Consider the following 27,461-nt stretch of genomic DNA (forward strand, 5'->3'; position numbering starts at 1 on the left):
TGCTCTACCTCAGCAATGAGGTTAGCTAATGCATTTGAGTTGATGGTTCTGTGAATTAAATTTTTGATGACTAGATACAATCTTATATTCCCTACACTGATCCAAGATAATAGGGATTGGTTGCATTTCACAATGGACTGAACAGTCTACTTATGCTGGATTTTCTTTTCCTTAGCATGAGGCATTTGGAAGACATCAGAGTTTTACTGAAACTAGATGTTTACTGGAGATTTACTATTGTCATGTATAATTGTCATAATCAAGATTTCATAGTATCTCTGAGTGAGACTTTGCTATATTGGCATAACACATTCATGGACACCAGTAAAAACTATAACCATTTCCTTAAAGCAGAGCAAAAATATGCAAGAAATTAACAGGTAACACTGTTTAGTACACAAAACGCCTATTCCTGTATCCTTCTCCTTCAGTGGACAGTCGTTACTTTTGACTGAGTGCAGTGATTTTGACAGAGATAGTGACAGTTCCAGGGAAATACACTGGAATGCTTCTTGGTTCACTTTCTTTCAGAACCGTCACTCAGATCTTTTATGCAGCAGCCTAGTGATGTTTGAAAATGGCCTCTCTCAAAATATGATCTATATAATTTTTCACAAAGACAGATGATTGTAAATATTTTTCTCCCAAAATATCATAATCACTCTGCTATTTGACTGACAAAACTCCAGTTTTACTATTCAGTCCTAATGCTTCAAGTGCTTATTGTTAATCAAAAATTCATTGTTACACACCTGTAGAAGGCAGGTCACATGCTCTTCTTCTAGCCTTTGCTTAGTCAAAGCCTGTTCAACATCCCATCCTGAAGCTGTGGAGCCTGTTCCAAAGCCTGTACCCTTAGCCCAGTACAACTGCTGTTCTTCTGTTGATGCACTATTGTGTGTACTTGACACCTGTGGCTAAGTTAAAAAAAAAAAGTCACAATTATTTCATGTTTTCATCTTAGGAACGTTGTTTTTAAAAAGTCTTTGTTCTGCAAAAGAATGTAATCCCAATTTATTAACTTCTTTATAAAGATATCATCAGGATCCAGTGAAATTCAAAGCTTTAGATAGGAAAGACTGCCACATACATGGAGTTCTATTACAGGTCAGCGCCAAATTCTTGGAAGGGATTCTTCAATTTGACTAGAACTGTAAGCCCATTTTTGTTCTCTTTTAAGATACTATTCCTGGTTATATGATGAAAGGTATTAAAACACCTTTAATCAATATCCCGCTAAACGTTGTAGCTCTGTAATTATTACTGGTTAACACCTAGTCAAGTTTAATAACATAAGATGAAGAGGGGAGTGGAAATGTTCTCAAGAGCACATAACTGAAATATCAGGATGCTCAAGCATTTGCTGATTTTGAATAAATGCTCCAAAACAGCAAGAGAAATAAGTTACCTGTATAGTTCTGACACATGATCTCTGAGTCACTAAAATACACACTATTTCCTCTCTAGATAAGAGGTGGGAAATATCTTGCCCTTAAAATGTTCTGAGATAGCATTTTTCCACCAGTGCTTGTACAGTTTTTTCCAATGGTCTATCTCAGTGCATTTTACTAACATAAATCCAATATTATATTGCTTAGCCCTTATGAAACTATTTAATAACTTATGCTAATTTTGATAGTTTACCAGGACTCCGGTGAAAAAGATGCAGAAAAAACTCTGATAAGCATTTTTTTTAACTAATGCTTTCCTACATGTATATTTAACACCCTAAACAAGTGACCTGATACTTTCACTACTTGGTGACAATAAGCTGGAAACCAGGTCACGTGAGTAAGTGCCCAACTTCATTTTGCAATATTTGATTTATGGCTCTGAAAAGTTTCATTTTCTGTTCAGATCTTCTTCAGTGACTTTGCTAAAGATTACACTTGAAGGAAAAGAAATGATGTATGAACAGACTGCAACGGTAAAAGAAGTTATCATCTGTGAAGTACTGTAGTGACAGCAGTCTGGAATAATCTTCTAACTTTTACATTGGGAATGTAATGCATCTTGGTGATGAAAAAGCTGTGTGGCTATTCTCGTGTAGACATTACTCATTACGTCACTCATGAATATATTGTGTCTTTAACACTCAAGAGGACTGTTGTGAGCACTGAATTAAAGCACTTATGGGAGAACCCGGCCCCAGAAATACAAGCCTCGGTGCAGCCCTGACGGATCTCTAGTTTCAAGTTACCATCTATCACTTGATAGATATGACTTAAGAGAAGGCAAGTTATTCCAGGGTTCATGTAGAACTAAAGCAGAGATAAGAATTAATGGTTGTCCTTTCCCTCTAAACGTGCAGAAATGCTAAGGTATTAACGTATCAGCAGCCTGATACCCCATTAGGAGCAGAATCTGTCAACTTCCCCTTAAATTTGATTAGCCATTAAAGTGACTTATTCTCAGGTACAGCTTCATATCTCACCTGTTCAACCTTTCATCAGTATCAGAGCTGCTAAAATAGAGACAAGCCTATATTTTGCAGCTACTTAGCAATATTCAGCCACCGGGAACTGTTGCATGCAAGCTTCTGCTAAAACAGTGCTAAAGAGGGTAAGTCATTAAGGTTTCTTTAAACACTTTTATAGACAATTGGTATGTTATACAGAAATGGTAACTTACAATCTTTAAAAAAAAAAATCAAAGGATACGTGTTCGGAATAGAGGGTGGTATAATATGGGTAGTACCTTGAAAAACTTTAATTTTGGAGATTCACTAGTGATCTTGAACACTACAGAAATTTTTTGTCCTTAGATCTCATTTCCCTATCAGTGAAAAGGGTGTAACAAAAATCACTGCATTAATTCAGCAATTTTCACAACTCATTTACGTTTGTGAAGCATTTAAAAGGAAATAATTTGCAACCAGTAGAGTTTAGATGATGAATGTAGACAATGAGGTTATGCTATCTAATGGGGATTAAAGAACCACCATCCACTGGACATTATGCCTCTCATGCACCAAAAAAGAATGTCCTGTGAAAGAACATGATTACATCTTAATGCCTCATGACAAGGTTTCTTTGTTGGTTATATTTCATGATTACTATGTTTATTTGCAACATGCACAGACAATTACTTGATTGAGTACTTTATAACTATTTTTGTTCTATAGTCAAATGTCAAGTCTGCAGAAATTAGCCCATAATGAAAGCAATGAGATTATTTTTTTTTTATAGTTAGAACTCTTACTGCTTCTCAGTGGCACATACTCTGCTGATAAACATACCTCTGCCTGGTTGGGACTAGAGTTGGGCACCCTTGGTGCATGGTGGCTTAGAGCAGACAGACAAGCAAGGATAAGGTGTATAGCCCCAATCTCCAGTGCCATCCGCCTAAGCAATACTCCATCATCCGTAGTCAACGGCGTAGTGCTGAACAAACTGCGCAACACGTGGAAGGGCAGAGTTGGAAGCACGTTTGCTGAAGGAGACTGCAGGATATGACCTAGATTGAAGAAGAAAAACATCAAACCCACACTTTAGTTTAGTAGTTCAATGCAGTCTATTAATGTCTGCAATAGTTTAGGAACATGCAGAAATCTACTAAGAACTTAAGCATTTGCATATATCAAGCTATCTAATATTAGGTTTCCCTTCAAAAAAAAAATTTCATAACAAGGAGAGTGTGGAAGAAAGAATGTTTCTTTATTTTATTCATGGATTTGGTTAAGAACCAAATTTAAAAAATCTGATTCACCATTTCTAGGGAGAAAACTGGTTTGGAAGGCAGTTCAAAATAATTTTACATATATAAATATATATATATATTTACTATATATATACACTATATAAATATATACTAAATATATATATATGTATATATATATTTACTTTTAAACATTTCAAATACAGCAAATTAAAGAATGTACGTGATCAGCTGATAGCAGCTTAGCTGACAAGGAGCTGTAGTTTATCATGACGTAGGATTCTTTTTTGTATTTATGTGCCCAAATCGGGAATTAACTCACTGACACAGACCAAGCAGTGATGCTATTCAAGCTGAATACGTGGTGAAATACTAACGTAATTTTAAGTAGATGAGTTGCATGTTTGAATTTTGTACTAGAATTATTTAAATTTTTTAACTCCTTTGCATTATGAGTAAAAATTACTTCTTTTAAAAGCCACATTTCAAATAATGGAGTGACCTATTAATGGAATACTCAGATTTGGGAAACTGTCTTGATTTTTTCCTGTATTTAACAATACATTCCACATTCCTCCCCCAGGGCATATGTAAATAGAGACAGTTGACAACTGAAAAGGTTTCAACTACTAAAAATACTTTGAAATAGCCAACTCCATTCAGAAGTTTCCTTCTAATTTTACATATATTATTTTCTCCCTCATTCTTAGAGTTTATCAGCTATATCATCATCCAAATGTCTAAACTGAAATACATTACAAATATGTACAAGAGAAATAGAAAGATAAACAGAAGGAAGGGTAAATGAGGCTCCTATTTTTTCAGCTGGTCTCATGAGGTACATGTTGCACACCACTCTAAATAGGACTGCTAAATAGTTCAGATGACTGCAGCCTAGAAAAAACAGCACCTCTTTTCAAAGTCATAAACACAGAATCATGTAGGTTGGAAAAGACCCTTGACATCATCAAGTTCAACTGTAAACCTAACACTGCCTGATTTCATCACAAAGCCATAACCAATGAAGTGTCTTAAACATACTAAACCATACTTCATACGCACTCTTCCAGTTTTTCAAAACAGTAAGAAACACAAATATTAGAACTATATGCAGAGTTGCAGGTTCAGTTGCAAAGACACCAACTACAAATTGTCTCTTGGCTTGTCCATTCACTGAAGAATACCCTACTTCTCCCTCTGAACTCACACTATAAAGGTAGAGACCCTGCTTAGGCAATTTGGTCACTATGATCTTTAGATTTTTTTCTCCTTTTCCAAAACAGTATTAATAAACAGTTTATTCTACATCTGTTGTAGCAATGCTCCTATCCATATTTTTCTCCATTTGGTTGCAGAATTATAGGATGTTTGGTCAATTAGTAGAGCATATCTGGCTACTAAGATAGTTTTGTCTGAACGCAGTCATCCTGACAGTGTCATTGTAAGTTTAATCAGCAGTTATTTTACAATTACTCTGACGTCTAGATGAGAACACTTGAGTACTGATGACTGTGATAAAACTTTGACAGCAAGAATTTATTATTTAGAAACAACAGACCATCAAAGATTCTAGCAACACAGTTCTGCACAAATCAATTCTAACTTTCTGCTAAAGGCAATACGGTGTAAATAAATCTAAGTAAAATGATCTAGCTGTGGTCTACAAAAAAAGGTAATAATTGCAGCACATACTTCCTTCACCATCATCTGTAACTCCCAACACCAATCTCAACAGACACTGAGCATGTTTCCGTTCTTTTAGCAGCACCTCAGCATAGCCCGGGAGACGAAGAAATAAACCAAAGGCAGCCAAAGAATGCGCAGGTATAGGAGACATAGTCTGAACTGTTGACTTGATGGGTGGGGGCTCTGCAGCAATTGTTTCTGGTGCTTCATACACCAATTCCCCTGATTGTTCAATGGTAACCCATTCAAACTGATCACTGTCCTTCTGCTTTTCTTGCGTGGCCGATGTAACCACTGGAGTGCTCACCTTAACCAACAAAAACAACAAAGAAATTTGCCAGTTATTCAGTTAAACACCTTAGACAAAAATTTATTGCAGTTAGGATCTAAAGAACATGCAATTTTAATACAGGGCACAAGAAAGATGTCACATGAAATACACTACCATTTGCACACAAAGGGACCAGGTTAAATGACTGAAAAGGGCATACTTGCTGCACCTTCCATACGGTGCTAGGAAGTCCTGCCTGCACAAGCAAGTAAGCAAGCAAATGCATTTTCCCAACCTCAAATCCTCAGTTAAAGTGTGTTGCTTAAAACATAGAGGCATAGGAGACACAAATTACACTGAAGCAAACAACACAAAGATTAGTTTATATATCAGACTGTTATCAGACTGATAAATGGTCCTTTTAATTTTAATATTAAACACTGATGGTGAACTCAAGTGTTTAATTTTTAATGACATACTGTAAAAATGAAGCAGAATTCATTATCAGGCCTTTAAAAACTAAGAATAAATTTGTACATCTTAGCAGTCTTACAGTAACTCGTGATCCTTTCAATTGATTTGGCAGGCTTTATTACTATTGTACTCTAATGGAACAGTCTGTTTTGTGACCTGAGGACTATGCAATCAGGCACTATGATGGGAATCAGAGTTTAAGGGGGTAATAGTTGTACAGTGCCCCAAGACACAGTCAAATAATTTTAAGGAAGGTATGACAACGAGGTCCCTCTCGTAATTAAACATTATAGAATTTTCAGGCTTTCATGCTATTCAGATAAACTGATTCAATCATATTTAAATATTTTAGTATGTATCACTGGACTGATCTAAACTGGAAAAGATTAATCTGAAATGGCCTTGCAGAATTTATCCAGAATACCAAATTCCTAATTTAAAGTCAAAGTCATGTTTTGCTGCATTCATTCCAATCATCTACACATTATGTGAATCAGAAGTACCAGTGACTTAGAGAAACATAAAAGTAAAATTAAAGTATTAAGGGTTTGGAGAAATCATCAGTATTCACTCTGAATATTCTATTTGGTATTATTGTACTTAATTTGTTTTTATGGATCACAGAATTCTTACTCAGTATTTGAATCCAAACATACTTCTCAAGCTAAGAAATTGTGAAAAGACAATAACTTCCCAGGACTATACAAAAAGAAGGAAAATAAGGAATGAAACTTCTCATGGTCATACTTTGCCTTTCATCTGTTGCAGAATTCCATGTACCAGTTTTCTTTAATGCAGAGTACACATTAACTTTCTTGGATTTCATAATACAGTAACTGTTTATGTTAACACATTTCCTTAACTTCTAATTTTTGAACTGCCTTGGTACTAGACCTCTAAGACCTCTGCAGAACTATTTACAAAGGATGCATACTAATTACCCAGTTTCACTACAGGGTTCCTACTGCTGCCATAATTTTACAGACAGGGTAATGAACAGCACCCTTAATTCACAATTAATTCACTTTCAAAGGGAATAAATATTCTTTCCTATTAACACTATCAGCCAAAGACTTCAAATATACAGTCAAAGAGAATTTGAATAATTCATAGGTTATTTTTTCCCTTTTTAGCAAACATTGTGTACCTTGAACAACAGTCAAAGAGTAATTCCAGACTAATGCCACTACTGACACTTTTGAAATGCCTATCAGTGCCTCCAAAGAAATTCTCTATATAAGTACACAAATAAATAATGCATATATTATTTATGAATATAAATATAATTAAGATTACACTGTTATTTATTATTTATAATAATAAATCTAAAATAAAGTTACATAGTAGATTCATAGAACTGAATTTAACCATAGAAATATCTCTCAGGGTACATTTTACATGAGCAATTACATGATAAGTAAGTATACCTTTATAGTACTTCAGCAACTCTATGTTACTGTACCCTCCAAGATATTTTATGAGCTAACAGAACCAAGGCAAGCAGCAACCAGTTCATGACTTTGTCCCACAAGGACATGGTCATACAAGCAGCCTATGGCAACCACAGGGGAGTAATCTGTATAGTTGGACTGGGCTGTGGAGTTATATGCTTGCTTATTTTGAAGCAGCTTCCCCACACAGCTGAGATGTTAAACTGAACCATGGAGAAATATAAGGAAAATATTGTCCTTAAGCAAACAAACAAAATACTCTCAACACGTGGTCTGACAGTTATTTTTTTCACTCACTTGTTGAATTACATCAGGATAAAGCATAGGAAGTCTCTCTGCAATAAGAGCCAATCCACCCATGCCTGCAAACACTTGCAGTGGAGACTGAATGGGACAGGTTTCAAGAAGCGATTCATCTAGAACTGCATCCATACACTCATCCCCAGGACTGATGGCTTCATCTTCAGGGCAAGGTCCCAGTAAATCTGCATGCTCTACAAAAACACAGAGGTAAAAGAAATTATTACATCATCATCCATACCGCGTTTATTTCTTTGTTCTCATTTAAAAGTGAACTTCAGAAGTACTGGTTCTTTCACAAGGAAAATCTGAGCCAAGAACCTGAAAAGAATGAGGGCAAGAACATCAAAAGAAAATAAAAGTATTAGTGATAGCTCTTGCCAGTGATGGCAGATCCATGTATTTGTCTCAAGTTGAAAAAAAAAAGTGCCTAATAATTTAAGAGATGTTCAGAGGACCTTCATGTCTTCGCATGCAACTCAGCTCCTAAACTGAATCTCCTCTAATGATTTTTGAGTTTTATTCCAATAGTAATATATCTATTGAAGGTTTAGAGTTTAAATAATTTGCAAAACAGAACAAAAATATTATTTGAAAAAGAATGGTCTCTCAATACGGCAAGAGATCTGTATATCCAGCCACTGTATGGAGTCATGAAATACTTACTTCAGGCCAGATATCAAAAAAATTAGATTTTCTTTCAGCACTTGTTTCTTATCTTTTCTAGAAACAGACTATCAAGTGAACAGTTATTAAAAGGAGCCTCTGTCTTGAAATAGCTGAATGATTAACTTTGGAATTTCATGCTGTGTCAGTAGGTTGATGATAAGCAGATCACAATTAGCTTAATTTCAAGGTCCCATTTCTCTAAGTCCTTGCCTAAAGGGATGATATAAAAATATTTCAAAACAGATTCTTGGGATACAGCTCCTCCCTTCCCATTCCCCAGCACCTTCCCAGTAAGCAGATTGCAAGCAATTGGCAAAAACATTATCAAGAAATAGACCATATTAGAAAATGTTAAAAATATGTTTTTAAAAGCTGGAGTTATAAGACCTGCTTAGATGGGCTTGAGAGAAATCACCATTTTCAAAGCAGCATTAGGCACCCAAAAATGTTGCAATAAAAAACTCCACAGGCTTCTATAACTTGTATGGTTTCAAACAACTCTTGCTTTACCTGATCTGCTCTGATTATCAGGACAAACACTTACTACAGAGAACTACTACACATGTCAAGAAATAAAATATACTGTATCTATAAAATCATATAATCATTATCACATACAACACTACAACAAGGAAAATAAAAGTGAAACCAGAACAACTGTATTGGTCTATCTTACAGATATAATATAGACAGGCAATGAATTTGTACTTTATCATGAAATTTAGCATGTGTCTAGAAAAGAATGGCTCAGGAAACTCAGCCAATAAAATACAGAAAACTGCTGTTTCTTATCAAGAAAATCCAAACAATTTTTGTCCAAAATAAAAACATTTTAAAAAGGAATATGCCAGAAAAGTAAGAACACTCACCTTTTTCTGTGTGAAGACGTTTAAATGAGTCTGTTTTTGATAAGCTTGGATCTGAGATGACTTTGGAACCAAGTTTAACTGTCAAATCTATTGATCGATATCCTTGAGGGAGTTTACGGTCATACAGCAGAGTCAGAAGCTGGGCAAGTGTCATTTCAGCTGGTAATGGTTGACCTAAACAACGATGGCATCAAGTCAGAGAAGAAAATTCTGACTGGGTTCTTTTAACATACATATCCAGGTGCTGTTCATTACTTGCATCATAGATGCCAAGTAGACTAAATATTATCTGGCTCCAAACCAAGGCCTTAATTTTACCATTTGTTCACTTGTGAAAAGGGGTCCCATCAGTTTGGAACCAATCCTTAGAAAGATCTATGCCAATATTACCTAAGGCAGCTCTGTACTGAGAGATCATTTAACAAATGGCTACGGTTGTAATTTGATGTGCATTTTAAGTGGGTACTGGCTGTCCCCTCCTCTTAAACACTACCTACACATCACCTTTGAATTGTGAGGGTAGAGATGTGTGTGACCATAAGATAAAATGGCTGATGGGGAAAAAACTGAAAACCAAAGAAACCTGCAATTCTTCTTCAGTCCTATTGGTCTCAAGCATAGCTCACTACTCCTGTATAAGGACACAACTCAGCAAGAAAAATGAAAGGCACTGCCAGGAATACTTTTCTCAGCTGCAATGTAGACTTGAAATGCACATGCAATACAGTCCAAACTGATTACTCAACTCCAGGTTTTGGCCACTTCATTGATTATGAATATGTTCTTCCCTGAAATTACAAGTTACTCTGAAGGCAGAATAATTTTTCTGGACAAAAAAGTAGACTTACACATGAAATATTTTAGATGGAGCATGCCCATTTCATCCTGACTGCACTTAATTAAGTTACACAACATCCAAGAGGTCTTTGGTAACAGCCTGTTTCTTCAACTGAAGATAGTGTCTAAAAATAAAAATTAAAAGTGCCTTGCCATTGTGCAAGTTCATGTCCTTTCTGCCATCACTGATTCTGCTTTGCATGGCTTATTTTTTTGTAACAACTGTCTGCTGCACAAGACATGACCAACCAGATCACAAACACAGAATGTTCTACATTACCATCAGTAGTTACCTTTACCAGCTAGATACTGAAAATAGGCACTGGGTTTTGATCTTGTCTCCAAAACTGCAGTAGCATAGAATGTCCTGAGTTGGAAAGGACTCATAACAACCAAAGTCCAGCTCCTGCCCCTGCACAAGACAGCCCCAAGAATCACACTGTGTGCCTGAGAGCATTGTCCAAACACTTCCTGAATTCTGTCACGCTTGGTGCTGTGACCACCTCCCTGGGGAGACTGTTCCAGTGCCAAACCACCCTCTGGGAGAAAAATCTTTTGGTAATATGCAACCTAAACCTTCCCTGACACAACTTCAGGCCATTCCCTCAGGTCCTGTCACTGGTCACCGCAGAGACAAGATCAGTGCCTGCCCCTCCTCTTCCCCTCACAAGGAAGTTGTCGACTGCAATGAGTTGTCTCCTCTCAGTCTCCTCCAGGCTGAACAGATCAAGTGCGCTCAGCTGCTCCTCCCATGGCTTCCCCTCAAGGCCCTTCACCATCTTCGCTGCCCTCCTTTGGACACTCTCTAACAGCTTAATATCTTTCTTATATTGCAGTGCCCAAACTGCACACAATATTCAAGGTGAGGCTGCACCAGTGCAGAGCAGAGCAGGACAACCTACTCCCTAGACCAGCTGGTGATGCTGTGCTTCATGGTCGCCTGCCCTCCTTATCACTTCTGAAGAGCCTGTAAGCATCCATCATGGCACACCAATCACAGGATTCATCCCACCAGGTTTAGCCTATCAATTTTAGATATTTTAATCCAAGTATATGATCCCCCTAATAATTGTCAGGATAGCCTCAAAGCCAGTAATTTGGTACTAAGTTTCAAATTAAGATTTTATGGGTGAAAATGACTTTGATCAGAAGTTAACCACTTCATTCCATCAGCTGGTTCCTTGTTTTTATCCTATAAAACAAATAGAAGCTCTTCTGCATAATATTGAAGTGTTGCACACATGTTTCTGTCCTGTTTTTCTTGATCTAAGTCACAGCAGTCACACCAATCTCTCTCTATACAAGAGAGATTGCCAGCCTTGCCACCAGCTTTGTCCAGATAGCTCATAAAAATGTGAGAACATATCTGCTATACGTAAAACATGACTAACTGCTTGGGACATGCTGTTTTTTAAAAACACAAATTTTATGGAATTCAAGAATATTTCTGAACTGGCAAATCAACCTTCCAGGGAGCAATGCAAATTGGTTGCCCATTCAGAACATGAAATAACAGGGCACTAATATCAGTTCAGTTCTGTCTTGCAGGTGAAAGAAAATGTGGAAAGTGAGTCACCTTACAAACTCACCCTGTTTTCATTTGTGAGTGAAAGTGGAAACTTTTTGAGATTTAGTTTAGGAACAAGGAATTGAACTTCAAGGAAGATCAACATAATTGTTATTTTTTTCAAGGCACTATGACGCTATAATGCTGCAGTTGAAGAGGCTGTAATGCTTTCCAGTTGAAAGCCATTACAAGCCCAGAAGGGCTCCACACTTCAAAGACGCTCAATAGAAAGATAAAGATGGCCATTAACATTGTAACTACTTCCTGATGACGTATCAGCCACTGAAAAAAACATAATTTTGGTGTTCAAAATGCATTATTAAAGTTACCTGGTAGAAGTTTATGGTATAGATTAAAGACTGGAACACTAATGGTCTTGCTGGAAGATTCTCCTCCTGAGGAAGACGAACCTACTTTATCTGCCATCACTCTTCCTCGCCTCGACGGTGGACGTGGAGGGGTGGATGAAACAGCTCTTTTTGACTGAGATTTCAAACCTAGTATGAAAATAAAAATATCAAAAGTTGTTCTAGTATTTAATACCTTCAGTTAGCCAAGATACAATGTATTCAGTACCTTCAATGATAGAAAAAAAGTAGAATTTTACCTCACTGGCTAATCAAATACCAGAATAGCATTCATATATAAAATATATTTGCATTTAATCCTAGTAGTTTTACAGTTAGAGTCTGTGCATTCTCCTAAGCCCTAAACATACACCATAACTGTACTAGATGATATCATCCATAAAAGCAAAAGCCATTCTGATTCTGCTCTAGTTAAAGTGTGTCTCACAATAGGCCCTACGATAGAACTTTTTTAAGTTGTCTCTACAACTGAAAGCAAGAAAGGCAAAATTTTTCAAATTGACAGACATACAGACAGATAACAACCACTTGTCTGGCCTATGAAGGTGACTTCAGCTGCAGTACTGACAGTACCATATGAAAAGTATTTTTAAATGTGCTTTTAAAGTTGCCTAGTTCAAAACATTTGAAGTAAGCACTACATGAAAATTATAAGGCAGAATAGCTACATAAAAGCTTACTGATCTTACATAGCAAGACTGCCTTATTTTGGGACAGCTTAAGTTGACTTAAAGTACAGCAGAATTATACTACAATCATGTACCCTTGTAAGCAGGTGACAGACAAAGTTAAAAAGCCAGTAGGCCAAGATACAAAGACACACACAATTACTGACATCATTATCCAGGAGCAACTGCAAGACTAAATATCCACAATTGAAATGCTGTAATACACTCTGGTTTCAGCTGATCATTAGGAGCAGCTCAAATACACAATGCATTCTCCAGTAATCTCAGCATACTAAAGTAGCTTACTTCAGGAAGATCAGGCTCCAAATACCACCTTTGCTCTTTATTAATTCTACCAATAGGTAAATAGTTAAATACTGGTTATGTGAGACTCTGAGGACTCACGTAAAAAAATTGCCAGAACATACGAAAAATCAATGACAAAATAAGAAAAGATTTCACAGACAGGTAGTAAAAACAAATGCAAATGAAATAAGTTTACATTTAAACTCTTTTACTTAACTGGAAAAAATTAGAATCAAAATAAGAAAAAAACTTAAATCTGCTTCTTTCTAATATGTAATGGGCTATAAAAGGCAGTAGAATTAGAAATGCAGCTGGGATGAGATATGACTAACTATGCTATGTCCTATTTTCAAGGTTGGCATAATATTTTTCTTTCTTCCTAGATTCTTTATTCATGTTTCAACCCTTTGCTTGCACCTACTAATAGTTTAGATATTCCTAAAACATGTTTACCACGTTTAAGTGGCACCTACTGTAAATACCTCCTCAGATAAAGGTGGTGTAATTAACATCAGATGTGTTGCTTTTAACATATACCAAGATCCACAAAACTGCTGCCCTATTCAACATTTGAGTTAAAAGTTATATCTACATCTAAAGAGCCAAAATAAAAAGCAGAAGAAATATTGATGCCAAAAGTCATAGGAAATCAGCATCTCTCCTTCATGCTTCATGAAGTGTAAATGAACTTGAGGTACCTCAATGAAGGCAGAAAGCCAGATAGGAAAAGAATAGCTTGAAGTTCATTAATCTCTCTCTCACAAATACACTCCCCAGAATCTCAAACTGAAACACTAACAACCTCTACAGCTGTTGTCTGAGCTGTAATCTTTGAATATCACTGAAAAATTACTATATTCAATCTATATCCTCCAACAGTAGTTTTGGAGGAAAATGGTTTACATGAAAGATTTCACAAGGTTCTTCACATTAGGTTTTTAGAAGGTGAATGTTTTGGAAGAAGCTCCAGTATTTGCTGCTTCCAAGTGGAATGGTTTTATGCCTACATCTCCATGTGACAGTTTTTAGCACAGTACCACCAGTTGTTACACATAGTATATGGATCCTTTTATTTCCAAAGCATATTTTGGGAGTAGCAGTGATTAAATAATAATGCACCAGCTACTGCAAGAAGGTAGAGGTAATAATACCCACCAAGCTCCAGGTGTGTCTTTACAGAATCCTGTAAAATATCCTAGCAACAGTATTAATGAAGATATCACTGACACACATACTTAGATACAAATTTGTCAAAGTATATAATCTGCTAGAAGCAGCTGTTCTACCAGGAACCAATTGTAGTTGCCTAACAGTCAGTTACATTAACTGGGTACTACAATTTTTGTAACCATTATTAGTAGTAAAATTAATTGTTGGTAGACATTTTCTCCCCCCCCCCCCCCCCTTTTAGCATGAGAAAGATCCATTATTTAAAAGGTAGAAAAAAAACCCCAACATACCAGAAGCAACAACAACGCTGTAATTGTCCTGAAATCCATTTTCTGCTTTAACTTTTTCTTTCTCTTCATAGTTCTTTTTTTCTTTATCTTCCTTCTGTTCATTAATTAGCTTAGCTGTAATACTGGGTGTATCTACAGAGGGGAAAAATAAAAACACAAACCAAAAAAAAGAGAGGAGAGAAAGGCATTTTGAGATATCAAGTCGATTTTATTTCAGTTTTTAAGTTGTTAATAAGGCTATTCTCAAATATCAATGAATTAAGGTATTGTGGTAATTGGGGTTCCTTCGTCCCCCAAAATCTGTTATCTAACAATTTAAATCTGTAACAGTTTAAAACCACTACTTGATGAGTCAAATGTATTCATGTTAAAAAACCCCACTACTCCATTTCAATCAACCAAAACTGAGATTAAGCAAAAAATCCCCCTCGAAACCCAAACCCCAATGAACCAAAAAAAAAGAATCTCGACGAAACAACAACAACAAAAATGGAACAAAAAAAGAAATTCCAAAACTTTGTTTGCTGTTTTTTTTAAGGACAGTTGTACACTTATTTAAATAAATGTTTTATTTAGGTCTGCGTATCTTGTATCTTGTATTACATACTGATCCAATTCCAGTAGTGGCAAGTATGACTGTTCCTTTGAAATCGGAAGATGCTTAAAGTACATTACATATCCAAAACCTGAACTGTTTGCTTAAGTGAACATTAGATTACTACAGTTCAACCATTTTGATTCAATCATTAGTGTAGATCACAAGTATCAGCAAGTTATTAAATCTAATCTAATCTATTAGATCACTGATGATTGGTGACAATGGACCATTTCACAGCTTGTGAGGTACAACACTGGCAGCAAAATGGCCAAATGATTCTCTAATTGCTTCTGAGTATTAACTTGTTTCCACACACCCACAGCAGCTTTAAGGCATAACCAGACTCAAGACCTAAAAGTACTATCAAACTACCTTTAACTGTATGTCACCAGTAGATGAAGTGCTGAAAGGGATGTGGTTTGGCTGCTTGGAAATATATTATGATTTGTGCCGGAAGACATTGGTTATGTCTGTATTAGACAGTATTAGAGACCAAAGAAGATACAGAGTGTGAAACTGCTGCTACTCAGGACCCAACATTCACACTTGCTCTCTCTATATATACACATGTGTGTGTATATATACCTATATATATATATGAGGCTGGGTGTTGGCTTATCAAAAAATTCTCATCACTGTTCCTACTATTATTATTAAACTGCTCTAGCAGTTTAATGAGTTGCTCTAGCTTTATCCCATTAAAGGTCATTAATAAAATGATTAAGGAAGCTTAAGCAATGGCATTTTTTTCTACTCAGGTGATACCCAGATTTGTTGTTCAATTTTTCTGACCAGCCAAGACCAGTAACTTAAGAGTAAAGTGCACAAAATACAAAACAACTGGTACTCATCCTAGACAATGCTATCTGCAGTGTACTGCGCATTTTCTTCCTATGGTGAAGGGATGTAAGCAGGAGATTTAGCAATGATTTTAGACTCTCTTTTCCCACTCCCCTTTTTTTGTAAAGCTGGGAGAAAACATACAAAATGAATATGCTTATTGTGATTTATTTGTGGAGAAAGTATGACATGATTAATTTGAGACATTAACAGTGTAGTTAAGAGAAAAGAAGTTAACCCAAGGGACAGACTGACACAGGACCTTCACGACTTCCAATTGTTGCAGTGGTGACAGTCTTTTCTTTCTTTTCCCACCCAGTCCATCCCTTCTCTCTCCCTCTCACCCTAAACACACAGTTTACTCCTCATACATTCAAGTCTTCTTCACTCTGTCCTAACCATGGACTTCACAGAATGGCATACAAGAATCACAAAGTTTTTGAGTCAGAGAAATCACATTAGGTGAGGGACGGAAACATCAGTGAACCTTAACATTTCCATTAATTCTTCCAATTTAAAATGAGAGTTAAGTTAGGGCTCAACAATTCTGTAGCAAAACCCAAAGTTATGGTGCCCTACAAAGTAAGCATCTGACCATTTTCAATTACAGACATTATGGTCTATCACATCATCACATTCCCCTCTCCAATCCTTATTAGTGCTGGCTATCAAGTTGACCACAATGCACCATTAAGGCAGCTATTCAGTACAGTTTATGTCACTGCTCAACAACTGATCCCCACCTCACATGAAGTGACCATCTCACTCATTTCAGTAATTAGTTCCTTGTGCAGTTTGTGGTCAGTAAGACCTTAGTCACATTCTACACATGACTGTGTTCGGACAGTAAATAAATACAGAATTCTATCAGAAATAGCGAAGAATTCCTTGCTAAATAATGCTCCAAGCATTTTGCTAGGAATCAATATTTTTGGATTAAAATCCCAAAGTACATCTTGTTCTATCTAGTATTCTGCCAAATACCATTTTACCATTTAGTACATTAAAACAGTCGAGTACTTCAGTACTATCAGTTTGTTAGGTAACATATTTATTGCCCTAACAGAGCAATAATTCCTCTTATCTTCATTCGCCTCACAAATTAGACGTTGATCTACACTTTCCAAAAAAGTACACATACAAGTAAACCTACCTGTAAGAACGCACAAACCTCGACAGATGGGTGTGCAACTAAGTGCACACCCTTCAGTGTGCCAATATGGCAAAACCGTAATTGCTGTAATGGTCTTTGACTTTTCTTTGACATTATTGAGAACCACATCTTAAGAATAAAGAGGAATTCCTGGGCTTGCTGTTGTGTGGTTTGTTTTTTTTTTAATTAGACATTTATAAAACTAAATTTATCACATAACATGTCCAAACAATTTTTGCTCTATTTATTACTGGAGGAGAATGAACTTGCATCTTGCCTGGTTTTACCTGCAGAGCTTTAGCATGGACATGACATCTTCAGTATGAATTCTACTCTTTAACTAAATTTAAAAATTTTAAAAAAGATCATTAACCCTAATCTTTTACAGTTTTGTTTTCTAAAGTATTAAATAAAGTAATAATTTAATAAGTATTGAATAAAGTCAAAGGTGAGATTCATTCTACGATTAAAATATTCACCACTCAGGTGTCAAAATCCATATTATGGTCTGTGGAGCCCTGGTCAACCTTGATATATATGACTAAGTTTCAGGATATTTAACTAATATAACTGGGAATATTTTAGTGACTGGATGAAAGACATAGTGTTTTAAAGACTCATATTTGCAGTATCATTTGTATGGTCAAACAAACAATAAGAGATTTCTTTTCTGAAACTGTATCTTAAAAAAAAACAAAACCAAAACCATGAGCTACTGCAAACTTGCCTGACACACGATCAAGAACCTCTGCCAGAGTTGTTGAGACAGGCAAGTGAAGGGTACGAAATTTGTGTCCAGCTCCATACATTGGATGTTGAATTACATGACTAGTAGCATTAATTCTACCTTTGTACAGCTGAAAGGAAAAAACAGTCAACATTTAACATAATTTTAACACTGAGAAATAAAAACTCTTATAAAGCCACCTTGGCAAGATAAAGCTAAATTCTTAGTGTGCTAAAAAAACCCCTGACATATCTTTCACGTTGGAGGTATACAGTAAAAATGCATCAAGTTAGGACAAGTTTAATTTTTTTAACTCAAAATAATTTGCTTTGAAAGCCTAGAATAGTTTTAGGATCAGAAACAGTATGATATCATCTTTGCTTTAAAAAACCCAATTATTTTACATAGCTGTAATATGAGAGAAAAATTGAGTGTCTGAGACTTGCAATTATTTATGAAATGAAAAGTTAATTCTGAAATTAAATTAGAAAAATCACAATATACTTGGAGTAGAGGAAGATGATGTTTCTCTATTGCTCTGACTTGAGGAGGAAGTTTATTCTAGACTTAATATCTACTTTTTCCTATTAGGATATATAACTAAGCCCTGACTAGTTAAAACATTTCAAATATTTTATTATATTTTAGACTGAGCCCTGTTCACATTTTATATCATTCTCTGCTTTGGTAAGAACTTTATAGATAAAAATAGGGATCCAATCTTTGAAAAGTTATGCTGTTGGATGTACTAGAAGTATATGTTCTACATCCACATTATTTTTAAGGCTTTTCTCTTGTTAGAGGAGGAATCATCTCAGTAAAAACAGACTGTTTCCCGGTGTTTTTAATAGAAGAAACTGAATTATGAAAATGTCAAGATTTTTTCCTGCTTTTCCATATCTAGTAGCAGTTTTCTGTGCAAATCTGTTGTATGTAAAAAAATAAGTAGAAAATTGATGTTACTTTACTACATTATCAATGGCCCTGTTAACAATTAGTCAGGCAGGTTAAAACAAACATTTAAATGTTTGTGGTAAAACTGTATTTGTCTCTCCTTTTCCATTTTATATACTATCTGATCCAGTTTCCCTGTCATATATCTCATGTAGTACTTTACTTCTGAGATGCAGAAACCAAAACAGAAAATATTTTTTTTCCTGGGTGAGAGCATCAGATCTTTTAATAACTTCTGTTTTTCCCATTTTTTTTTATTCACAGCCTTCAATGGAGAGCACTTCAGACATTAATTACAGTTCTGTTCCAGTGAAGCATGTGGAAGCATAAAGCATACATCTGCTTTATAAATTAATTCAAGTATTTGTCACTCAAGAATTTATTCATGGCATTTCGGCTAATGCTGAAGGATCTCCGCCAATTTTGACTATGACCAATCCTTAATGAAACTGATAAGGACTACTGAAAGGACTAGATATTCTATCTATATTTGCTGCTAGTGTGCAAGGATACTTACAAAAAGTCTTATGTAAGATAAATTCAGTTGTCAGATCCTTCAGAAGCAGTATATTTTCAACAAGATGACTTTATCTTAACACAGTGCCTTGAATTTTTTTCTAAAATGCCGACTTACAATTCAACGGCACTTTCCAGAATTCCATGTGTGCAGCAGGAAAAGCTGCTGTGTGACATTTCAAAGCTGAATATACCCACACTTAGTTTATAAAGGCTAAATTAATTCCACGTTTACCATACGGTATCAAAAATTCTTACTGGACAAGGGGACTGAAGAAACAAAGTCACTTTCTCATCCTCCAGCATCAGCTGCAAAAAAAGCCTTCTAATAAATCCTGAAATATTTCCAGAGGTTGGGAGGTTCCCACGCTGAGGAGAGGACTGAAACAATTCACAGAGAACCTGAGAATGCAAAATGACATCAGATTTAAAATATTTCTATATTTAGGTCTCTAAAATACAGTTCTACGTGGCCACGATAGGCAGTGCCTGAGATTTACCTTCCAGTTATCATTCAAACCAGATCAGAAATGAGCACCACTGAAGAAAATACCAGCAGCAAATACGGTTCTTTATATAAAGTTCTAAACACTGACTATGGCAAAGCAATTATGAATACATAGACTACTCAAAAAGATAAAAACCTCAAAATAGTTAGAAACACAGCTTTTGAATTTCTAAAGCAAAAATTTCCCACTGCAGTACTACTACCAGCCATTAACAGAGAACTGACCCAATTTTTTTTACTGAGGTCTACCTCTTCCCAGGGCATCATCATTCTTAACATTGAAAAACCTTTTTTTCATTATACTCTTATTCAGCTAGGTTGGCAAGGTTAATGACTGTGAGGAACATAGCTGATTTTGCACTAGAATGGGAAATGCAAAGCCATATTCTGCAATACATAGCCTGCATTTCCTTGGACACAGGTTGCACAAGCAAACTTCCCAAGAAATTTCCTTAGGTGACTAATATTAAATATGTGTATGAAGCTTGATGTTCAAAGTCCATTTCACAGAAGTTTAGACCTATCCAATTAAATACAGTCTTTTGCATTTTGGTCTAAAGTTTATTCCTCTAAACCAAGAGGAATACAAATCTAAACACAGGACTGCATGGCCATGCCAAAACACTTTTATACTTTTCAGACTCAGATCAAAAAGCTAACAATTTTAATATAAAACTTTCCCAGTCAATAACAGCTTACAAAACTCCAAATTATACAAAAGAAAGATAAAAAACATAGAAAGTTTTGAAAGTTAGCTGAAGCTACTAATAAATTAAAACATTATTATTTTTCTCTCTCACCTGTGCCATAAGTCTCTGGTTATTGGGATGGCAAGAGATACACTGTAAGAAGAAAGCAACTGTTGCATTTTCAATTGCTGTCCTCTGCTGAGTGGTCAATCCTGTTGTTACAGTCGAAGAAAGCAAGCTAGATCTTGCACTGGTCTGCTGCGCCGTCATATTGTGTCCTCCAGAGGTAGCACCAGAATGGCACAACAGAAATAAAAGTGCTGTCCACAGTGGATTGACTTCAGAGCCACCCAACCAATCCTTCATCATGTGGCTGTTGCCAACTTCTGTCAAAAACCTGAGAACAGGAGCAACCAGGTCTGCTGTGATAGGCATTTTATTAAAGTGCTGTGGAACGTGATGCCTCCTGAGCCTGTCCTGGGTGACATCCATTGATTGTGCAGTGCAGTCAGAGCTAGAAGTATGGTTAAAGCAAAAACTAGCAAGACTTCTTACGAGCAGTGAAGGCAAACCTGAGTCCAATAACTGCTTGATAGCTTCAGGAGACTGAGATGAGGCAGCAAGAGTAGCCAGGTGAGATTCTGTTAGTGCAAGAGGGGCTTGTGCATTTTTAGAGTCATCTGTTAAAGACGAACTAAGGTCCTGCTTTTTGCTGTCATCAGTCATAGACAGTCTGTGTTGACACTGCATTGGAGGAGGAGTGATACCCATCCATCCCATCAGTAAGGAAAAATAATTTGGGTGGATGTGGCACATTGAGCAAAGTAAACTGTCAACAGCTTTCTTCAAAACCATGTTGCAGGGAAGAGACATGGACCAGTTAAACAGTGACCTGAAGAAGACAGAAAACCATGTCAATACACAGTTTGCCACTCATATTTCCATTTTTTCCATTAGTTCATAAACCATCTTTCCATATTTATGATTAACTACTGTAGATGCTGTTGTAAAACACTGTGCTGAGCCTGAAAGCAGGACACTGATTACCTAGAAGGCATTTCTTAACTGTATGCTTAAATTACTTTCCTTGTATTGTATTTAAAATAGATATAAACCCAACTTTTCTGGTATGCTGCAGACGAAAAAGAGATTTCAGTCTTTTGTCAGTTGTCGACATCTGTTTTTTAACCAACTGCAATCTCTTTGTGCTGCAGCTATTAGGATCTCACACACATGCACAAGTCTCAATCCTCTGTAAGAACCGAAAGTAATTTAACATCTTTCCAAAATTTTTTTAGGATTTGCATTATTTGGCTTCTACCTAAAGATGCTGCAAAAAAAAGGGAAAGTAGCAGCAATCTTGTTGGTTTAACAACACTACCCTCACTATCCCCTTGTTTAACTTAAATTTAGGATACAAGTTAACAACAGAATTATTCCTCAGAGATATTAAAATCCCACCTACCTTTGACCTCACATCCAAGTACTATCTGCTTGAATGCTAATCCAAGCCACATGAATGCAGAAGCTAATTTAGCTCCTGTTATTCAAGCCTAAATTTCAGAAGTGGTACTTGTAAAATAGTGAAATGATCCTTTACCTACTCTAAACAGACTTGTTTGGAAAACTGTGGGAGTTTTTTTAAGTACTTCACCTACTCTAAACAGACTTAAAAAAACTCCCACAGTTTTCCAAACTGCATTCCCAGTACCTTGACACCATATATAAGTTACATTAGCTTAACATTTACATACGAAGGTGAACACACACTTGTGCCACTTCAATGCTAGGTTATTAAGTAAGTTTGGATGTATCATTATATATTACATTCCCATTTGAAGACAAGGATTGTTTTTCCCTCTTCTGGATGGAAATGTTATTCTGTGTTTAGTCTAAGGGCACTCTGAGAAAGTAGAACAGAGCACGGGTCTAACCAAAAGTTTATCACCAGTCTAGAGAATGGCTGATAAAACCCCTCCCCAACACAAAACTCATTTCAGTGACCAAATGACCCATAACTCTGGAAAGATAGTCACAATTTCCCAAAGTCCACATATAATTAAGCTACACTTAAACTCCTCTCCAACTATATAGTCACACAATCCTAATGCCAAAAATTTCTGGATAAGTTCATGCTCTATGTAAAATAAGATTTCTTTTTCCAAATACATATTTGAAAATAACTAAGGATTAGTATCCATTGGCCAAAGCAAAAAAATTGAAATGGAAAATGGGGATGATGAGAAAATATTTCCAAGAAAAAAGTGAGTTATCACATGAAGAAGAAACTTGGGTGTTACAGCTAGAATCCATTAAAATATTTCAAAAGTTACAATATTAAAGAGGATGAAGAACACACATGAAAAGGTATTTTTATTAGAAGAATTATTTACCCATAAGTCTGACACCAATGTTTTTACATTTATTAAAAATGTTTTTTATAATTTGCTCCAGATGGTGGCTGATATGAGATATAGTTTTATATCTGGCAGGAGGTAGAGTAATGAGGCTATACTACAACATGTGTAGTCAAACTAGGTACAATAGTTATTACTATTCTTTCATTTTGGCCTGTATGAAAACAACATACTCTCCTTCAAAAGACAGGAACTCAGTTGTGAAACCCACTTATATATATCTATTATAAATCTAAATGGGCTATCCATTGTAGGAAGTCTGTTAAAGATTTTCCTTTTCAAATGTGAAAATAAATCCTGAAAATGTATTTTTGTTAAAGTGTATTGCTAAAAGGACTGACTTGCAATTTAAAACCCTTAAACTGATTCTCAAAATGAACAAGCTTATATTTTGAATTAACAATTATTTATACGACGGCATCACTGAAGTGTCTTCAGAAAATGTCTCACTTATAATCATGAACCTAAAGGCATCATGTTGCACATACATACAAGCTCTATGTGCTTGTACCTATAACTGTAAATTATACACTTCCTGGTGTTCCAATGTTTCTCTGTGCCTGAAGAAGACAGTACGGTAAGAGAAAAAGGGCAACAACAAAATCATGTGTGCGAAGTTCCTTTCATTAACTGGAATTGTATTCAGTGGTACAAATGAAAGATGCTTGACTAGATACCGTAATTTAAAAGCTGCATTTCTATAAAGTACATGAAACAAAGTTATGTGGCTTCTCTTTTTTTGTTTTCTTTGAACAGAAGAGATAGTTAAGCAACAGAAATTGTGAATATTAACTCATACATTTTCAAATTGGACTCACTAAGAGTACATATATAGTGTTTAGGGTGAACTTCTCTTTAGAACCCACCAACATCCAGTAAATTCATAGTTGAAGATTCACTACATATTTTGTACTTTTGTTTTTTTCAAATCAGACTGGTCATAACAAAAGTCCAAATAAAAAACTTCAAGAAAAAAATTCCCCCAGCTTCCTAGTTCTCAGCTATCTGTTACAGATACTGGATACCACAGCAAATAAAATAATGCTTATATAACAGTATACTAATGAAGATCACTTATAAGTACTGTGAAAATTACTGCAAACAATATCAACAAGATTAGTCCGCTAAAAGATCTCATAAACAGAAACACGAGTAAGTGCACTTTAAGTTGTATCATTTTAGTGAACAAAACAGTTCAGTTATAAAAATAATGTGTTGCAAAACTGCTATACTTACTCAAAAAGCTCTCTGTCAAGCAATGCTGGTAAATCATATTCAACGAGCAATTCGTAACTGTGCCACAAAATTGCTGCCACGCAATGCAAGTGGGAAGGGGATGGCATCAAAAGACCATACTCTCTCGTCGAGCTGTTTGGACAAATGTAGCTGACCCGGCCACCTTTTTTCATAGCTGCAACTCTTGCAGAGTCACTGACCCATTTCAGCAATGCTTGAATTCTGTAAGGCAAGATGATGTTGCACATTATAAAGGATCAAAGAAACACTCAAAACCAAATTAGCTTGCTGGTTTTTTGTAATCCAATTTACGCATTTATCTATTCCTTGGAAGTAAAGTTCAAGAGTGAGCTCAAGCTCTGTTTTCTCAAGACTTAGATCAGGGCTAAAATTAATTTAAAACACTTATCTTGGATAGCCAAATATCAACTTTCTACAGAAAAAGAAAATATAGCAGGTAACTGAGTCCTGAGTGTTTGAGAGAAAAGTCGGTTGAAAATCAAAATTTTATCACATTTATAAGAGCAGAAAAAAAGGCATGCAAAGAGCTAGAAGAGAAAGCAGGAAAGCTTCTCCAGATTTCTGCACTTCCACTATCTTGTAACAATCAGATTTCAAAAGAGCTTTATTTTGTGCACTAATATCAAGCACCATTTAGCCAACTATTTTTGCATATGTTTCTACATGACAACCCAAGTAACATTACCTATCTTTTGTTCCAGGGTCTTGAGTTGTTCCAAGCTGATAAAGAATGTCTATTGTGGAGTCAGAAGAGAGACCATTTAATCTTCCAAACAGTAAAGGGCTATTCAGATCTTGCCGCATTAAAAAAAGAAAAGGGGAGGGGAAATAACAGAAGTACTTACATACATATTTTTTAAGTGTACTAATGACATTATAGAATTGCAATATTAACATTTAAGTTTCACCATTAACATAAGGATGCAATTCTTAAAACACACCACTGCCTCAAAACTGAGCATCTTCTATGTTCAATGCAATGTTCAGCTTTACTATGAAAGGAAAAGCCATTATATTTATCAGATACAGGACTTAGAAGTTTACATAGCAGGATTTTCTTCAACATATTCCAAAAAGACATGACTAATTCCAATAAAGCTATTAAACCTCATGCTTCACAGAAGCAAACACTTATTTCAAACTGGAAGCTTATTTAACTCCCATTTCCATCAGTGGGACTACAGCTGAAGATTTCCTCAGATTATTTCCTTTTCATCTTCTCACTGTGTTCATCTCCTGCCCTGCCAGAAACTACTCTCTTATCTAACATCATTCCAGCAAAAGACAGCAATCTACACTGAAACACTAACTCATGGAAAGAGAAGTCATGGAAGCCATTTTAAAAAGAGTGTTTTCTGTTAGTTAGTGTTTAACCTCCAAAAAGGAAAAATAGGAATTTAGTTTTCTTCATTTAAGAGCCACAAAACAGCAAAGTGGTATGAAACCATAAATACAAAACCCCCAGTGCATTAACAGAACAGCTTCTGCAGAATTTCACTGTGGGGTATAGACTGTAGTTCTATCTTAATTACATACCTCCACATACAAAGATTTCCAACACTTAGTGTTATTCAGAATTCATACTGACTATTGCTGCCCAAATATTGCTGTTTGTTTTCCTTAGCACTACTTATGGATGCTTTTTATTTTGAAACATCTAGACATAGTATCTATAGTAAGAGACACTTAGGATACATTGCACATCCTACTCTTTGTCTTCAAAACATTACCTAATTCCAAAAACCCAAAACAATCCTGAACACACTGCTCTACTATTGCAGAACTACCCATGTACAAAGACTGTGATACTCAGAAACATAACAAAACACAGTGGCAAGTTCTGGCAACTCAGATTCTAAATCTGAAAGTAACATGCAAATATACTGTATTTGTACTTCTATACAAGCAATGTTTTTAAGCAACAACTGAAAAGAAATACATTGCACTCACCTGCAGGATCACTCCCTGATGCTGAGCAGTTTCTTAGAAGAATGTCAATCAATTTTAGGCCAATTCTGGTGGACTGAAGCCCAATTTTTACAAGTACAGCCTCAATATTTGGAGAATGCATACCACAGTAAGGTGACATTAGTAAAGCAGCACATGTCTGCAACAGATTAGCCGTGGGTGCTGCAGCACTAGCCATCATTCCTTCCAAATCACTTATGTGAGTGAGGCAGTGGTGTAATAATCTTAACCATCCAATACTGAAAAGGAAAACATAAAAATGAGCTAATGTATTATTTTCTTGTTATGCTATTTTTCATCTATAGCACAACTACCTGTATTAGATTATAGGACAAGTACTGTAGAAAACTTCCGTGTCGTGATCAAACATCATCTGAGCAAAGCAAATGCCTGAATTTAAGACCACAATGTAATAAACATTAGTAATGCTGCTACAATCATTGGATTAAGATTGTAAGAAAGGCAGGATTTGTGGGTAGGAAGAGTTAAGAGCCTGCAAGTTTCAGTACCATCATGAACAATATAGCAATCTAAGTTGCATGCAAAATACATGGCATCATTTCACTGACAAATTCTCAACTAGCAGGTTAACTTGTTTTCACAGTTAATCTTTATCACAGTTCAAAAAAAGGCAAACTTACATACAGATCTTGAATTAAACTTACAATTTTATTTCAGGAATAATGTACTCCTAGATGCATTAGATTTATTAATTAGAAGAGAGCAAGTTCTCTGTTATGTCTAAACCAAAATTATATCCAAGTTTATTGAATATAGCTATCATATCATTACTTTCCTAAGATACTTACAAAATTAAGCTGAAAGCCACAATAAAACATGTCAAGACATGAAGAACATACACTCACATCTTTCTTTAGATACTGATTATTCTTGTGTGTCTGTATTATAACCTTTTCTGATGTAAAAATATATCAGTGGTATAATTTGGCTATAAAAATTTTTTTTACTGCTATTCAAGAGCAAAGACCAATTTCAGTTATACAGCTTTTATTAAATATACACTAAGCAGTATTCATATTCTCTAAATTTACTCATGGTCTCAAAGTTTTTCCCAGAAAAAGAAAGGTTTTTAAAACTTTCCAATGCTCTCTTTTCAAATTCATAAACATTAAGATTCAAAGATTAAATATTTCAATTAATGAGTTTTTACAATTTAATAAGCTAAATTTAAGAACAAGAAAATCTCAAAACTCCACACATCAAATTCAAAGTTGAAAAACTTTGACACTT

At 35.6% G+C, this 27,461-nt stretch overlaps 1 protein-coding gene across 8 annotated transcripts in view; it reads right to left on the reverse strand.

The window, feature by feature from the left end:
* Window positions 1–27,461, reverse strand: part of BIRC6 (baculoviral IAP repeat containing 6) — a 172,705-nt gene that overhangs the window by 51,375 nt on the left and 93,869 nt on the right. For 7 of the 8 annotated variants that reach the window (XM_027641287.1, XM_027641285.1, XM_027641289.1 and 4 more), the window contains 13 exons: window positions 26,193–26,449; window positions 24,928–25,036; window positions 24,222–24,443; window positions 20,680–21,460; window positions 19,630–19,773; window positions 17,902–18,031; window positions 14,584–14,715; window positions 12,111–12,278; window positions 9,378–9,551; window positions 7,837–8,033; window positions 5,350–5,650; window positions 3,239–3,456; window positions 753–917 (listed from right to left, as the gene is read on the reverse strand). In XM_027641287.1, coding sequence (XP_027497088.1) covers window positions 753–917; window positions 3,239–3,456; window positions 5,350–5,650; window positions 7,837–8,033; window positions 9,378–9,551; window positions 12,111–12,278; window positions 14,584–14,715; window positions 17,902–18,031; window positions 19,630–19,773; window positions 20,680–21,460; window positions 24,222–24,443; window positions 24,928–25,036; window positions 26,193–26,449 — 2,998 coding nt within the window. The remainder of the gene's footprint in view (window positions 1–752; window positions 918–3,238; window positions 3,457–5,349; window positions 5,651–7,836; window positions 8,034–9,377; window positions 9,552–12,110; window positions 12,279–14,583; window positions 14,716–17,901; window positions 18,032–19,629; window positions 19,774–20,679; window positions 21,461–24,221; window positions 24,444–24,927; window positions 25,037–26,192; window positions 26,450–27,461) is intronic. The other variant, XM_027641288.1, reaches the window with a different exon arrangement.

Source organism: Corapipo altera, unplaced genomic scaffold (genome assembly GCF_003945725.1).
Source record: "Corapipo altera isolate COAL_440 unplaced genomic scaffold, ASM394572v1 48b, whole genome shotgun sequence".
Taxonomy (NCBI): Eukaryota; Metazoa; Chordata; class Aves; order Passeriformes; family Pipridae; genus Corapipo; species Corapipo altera.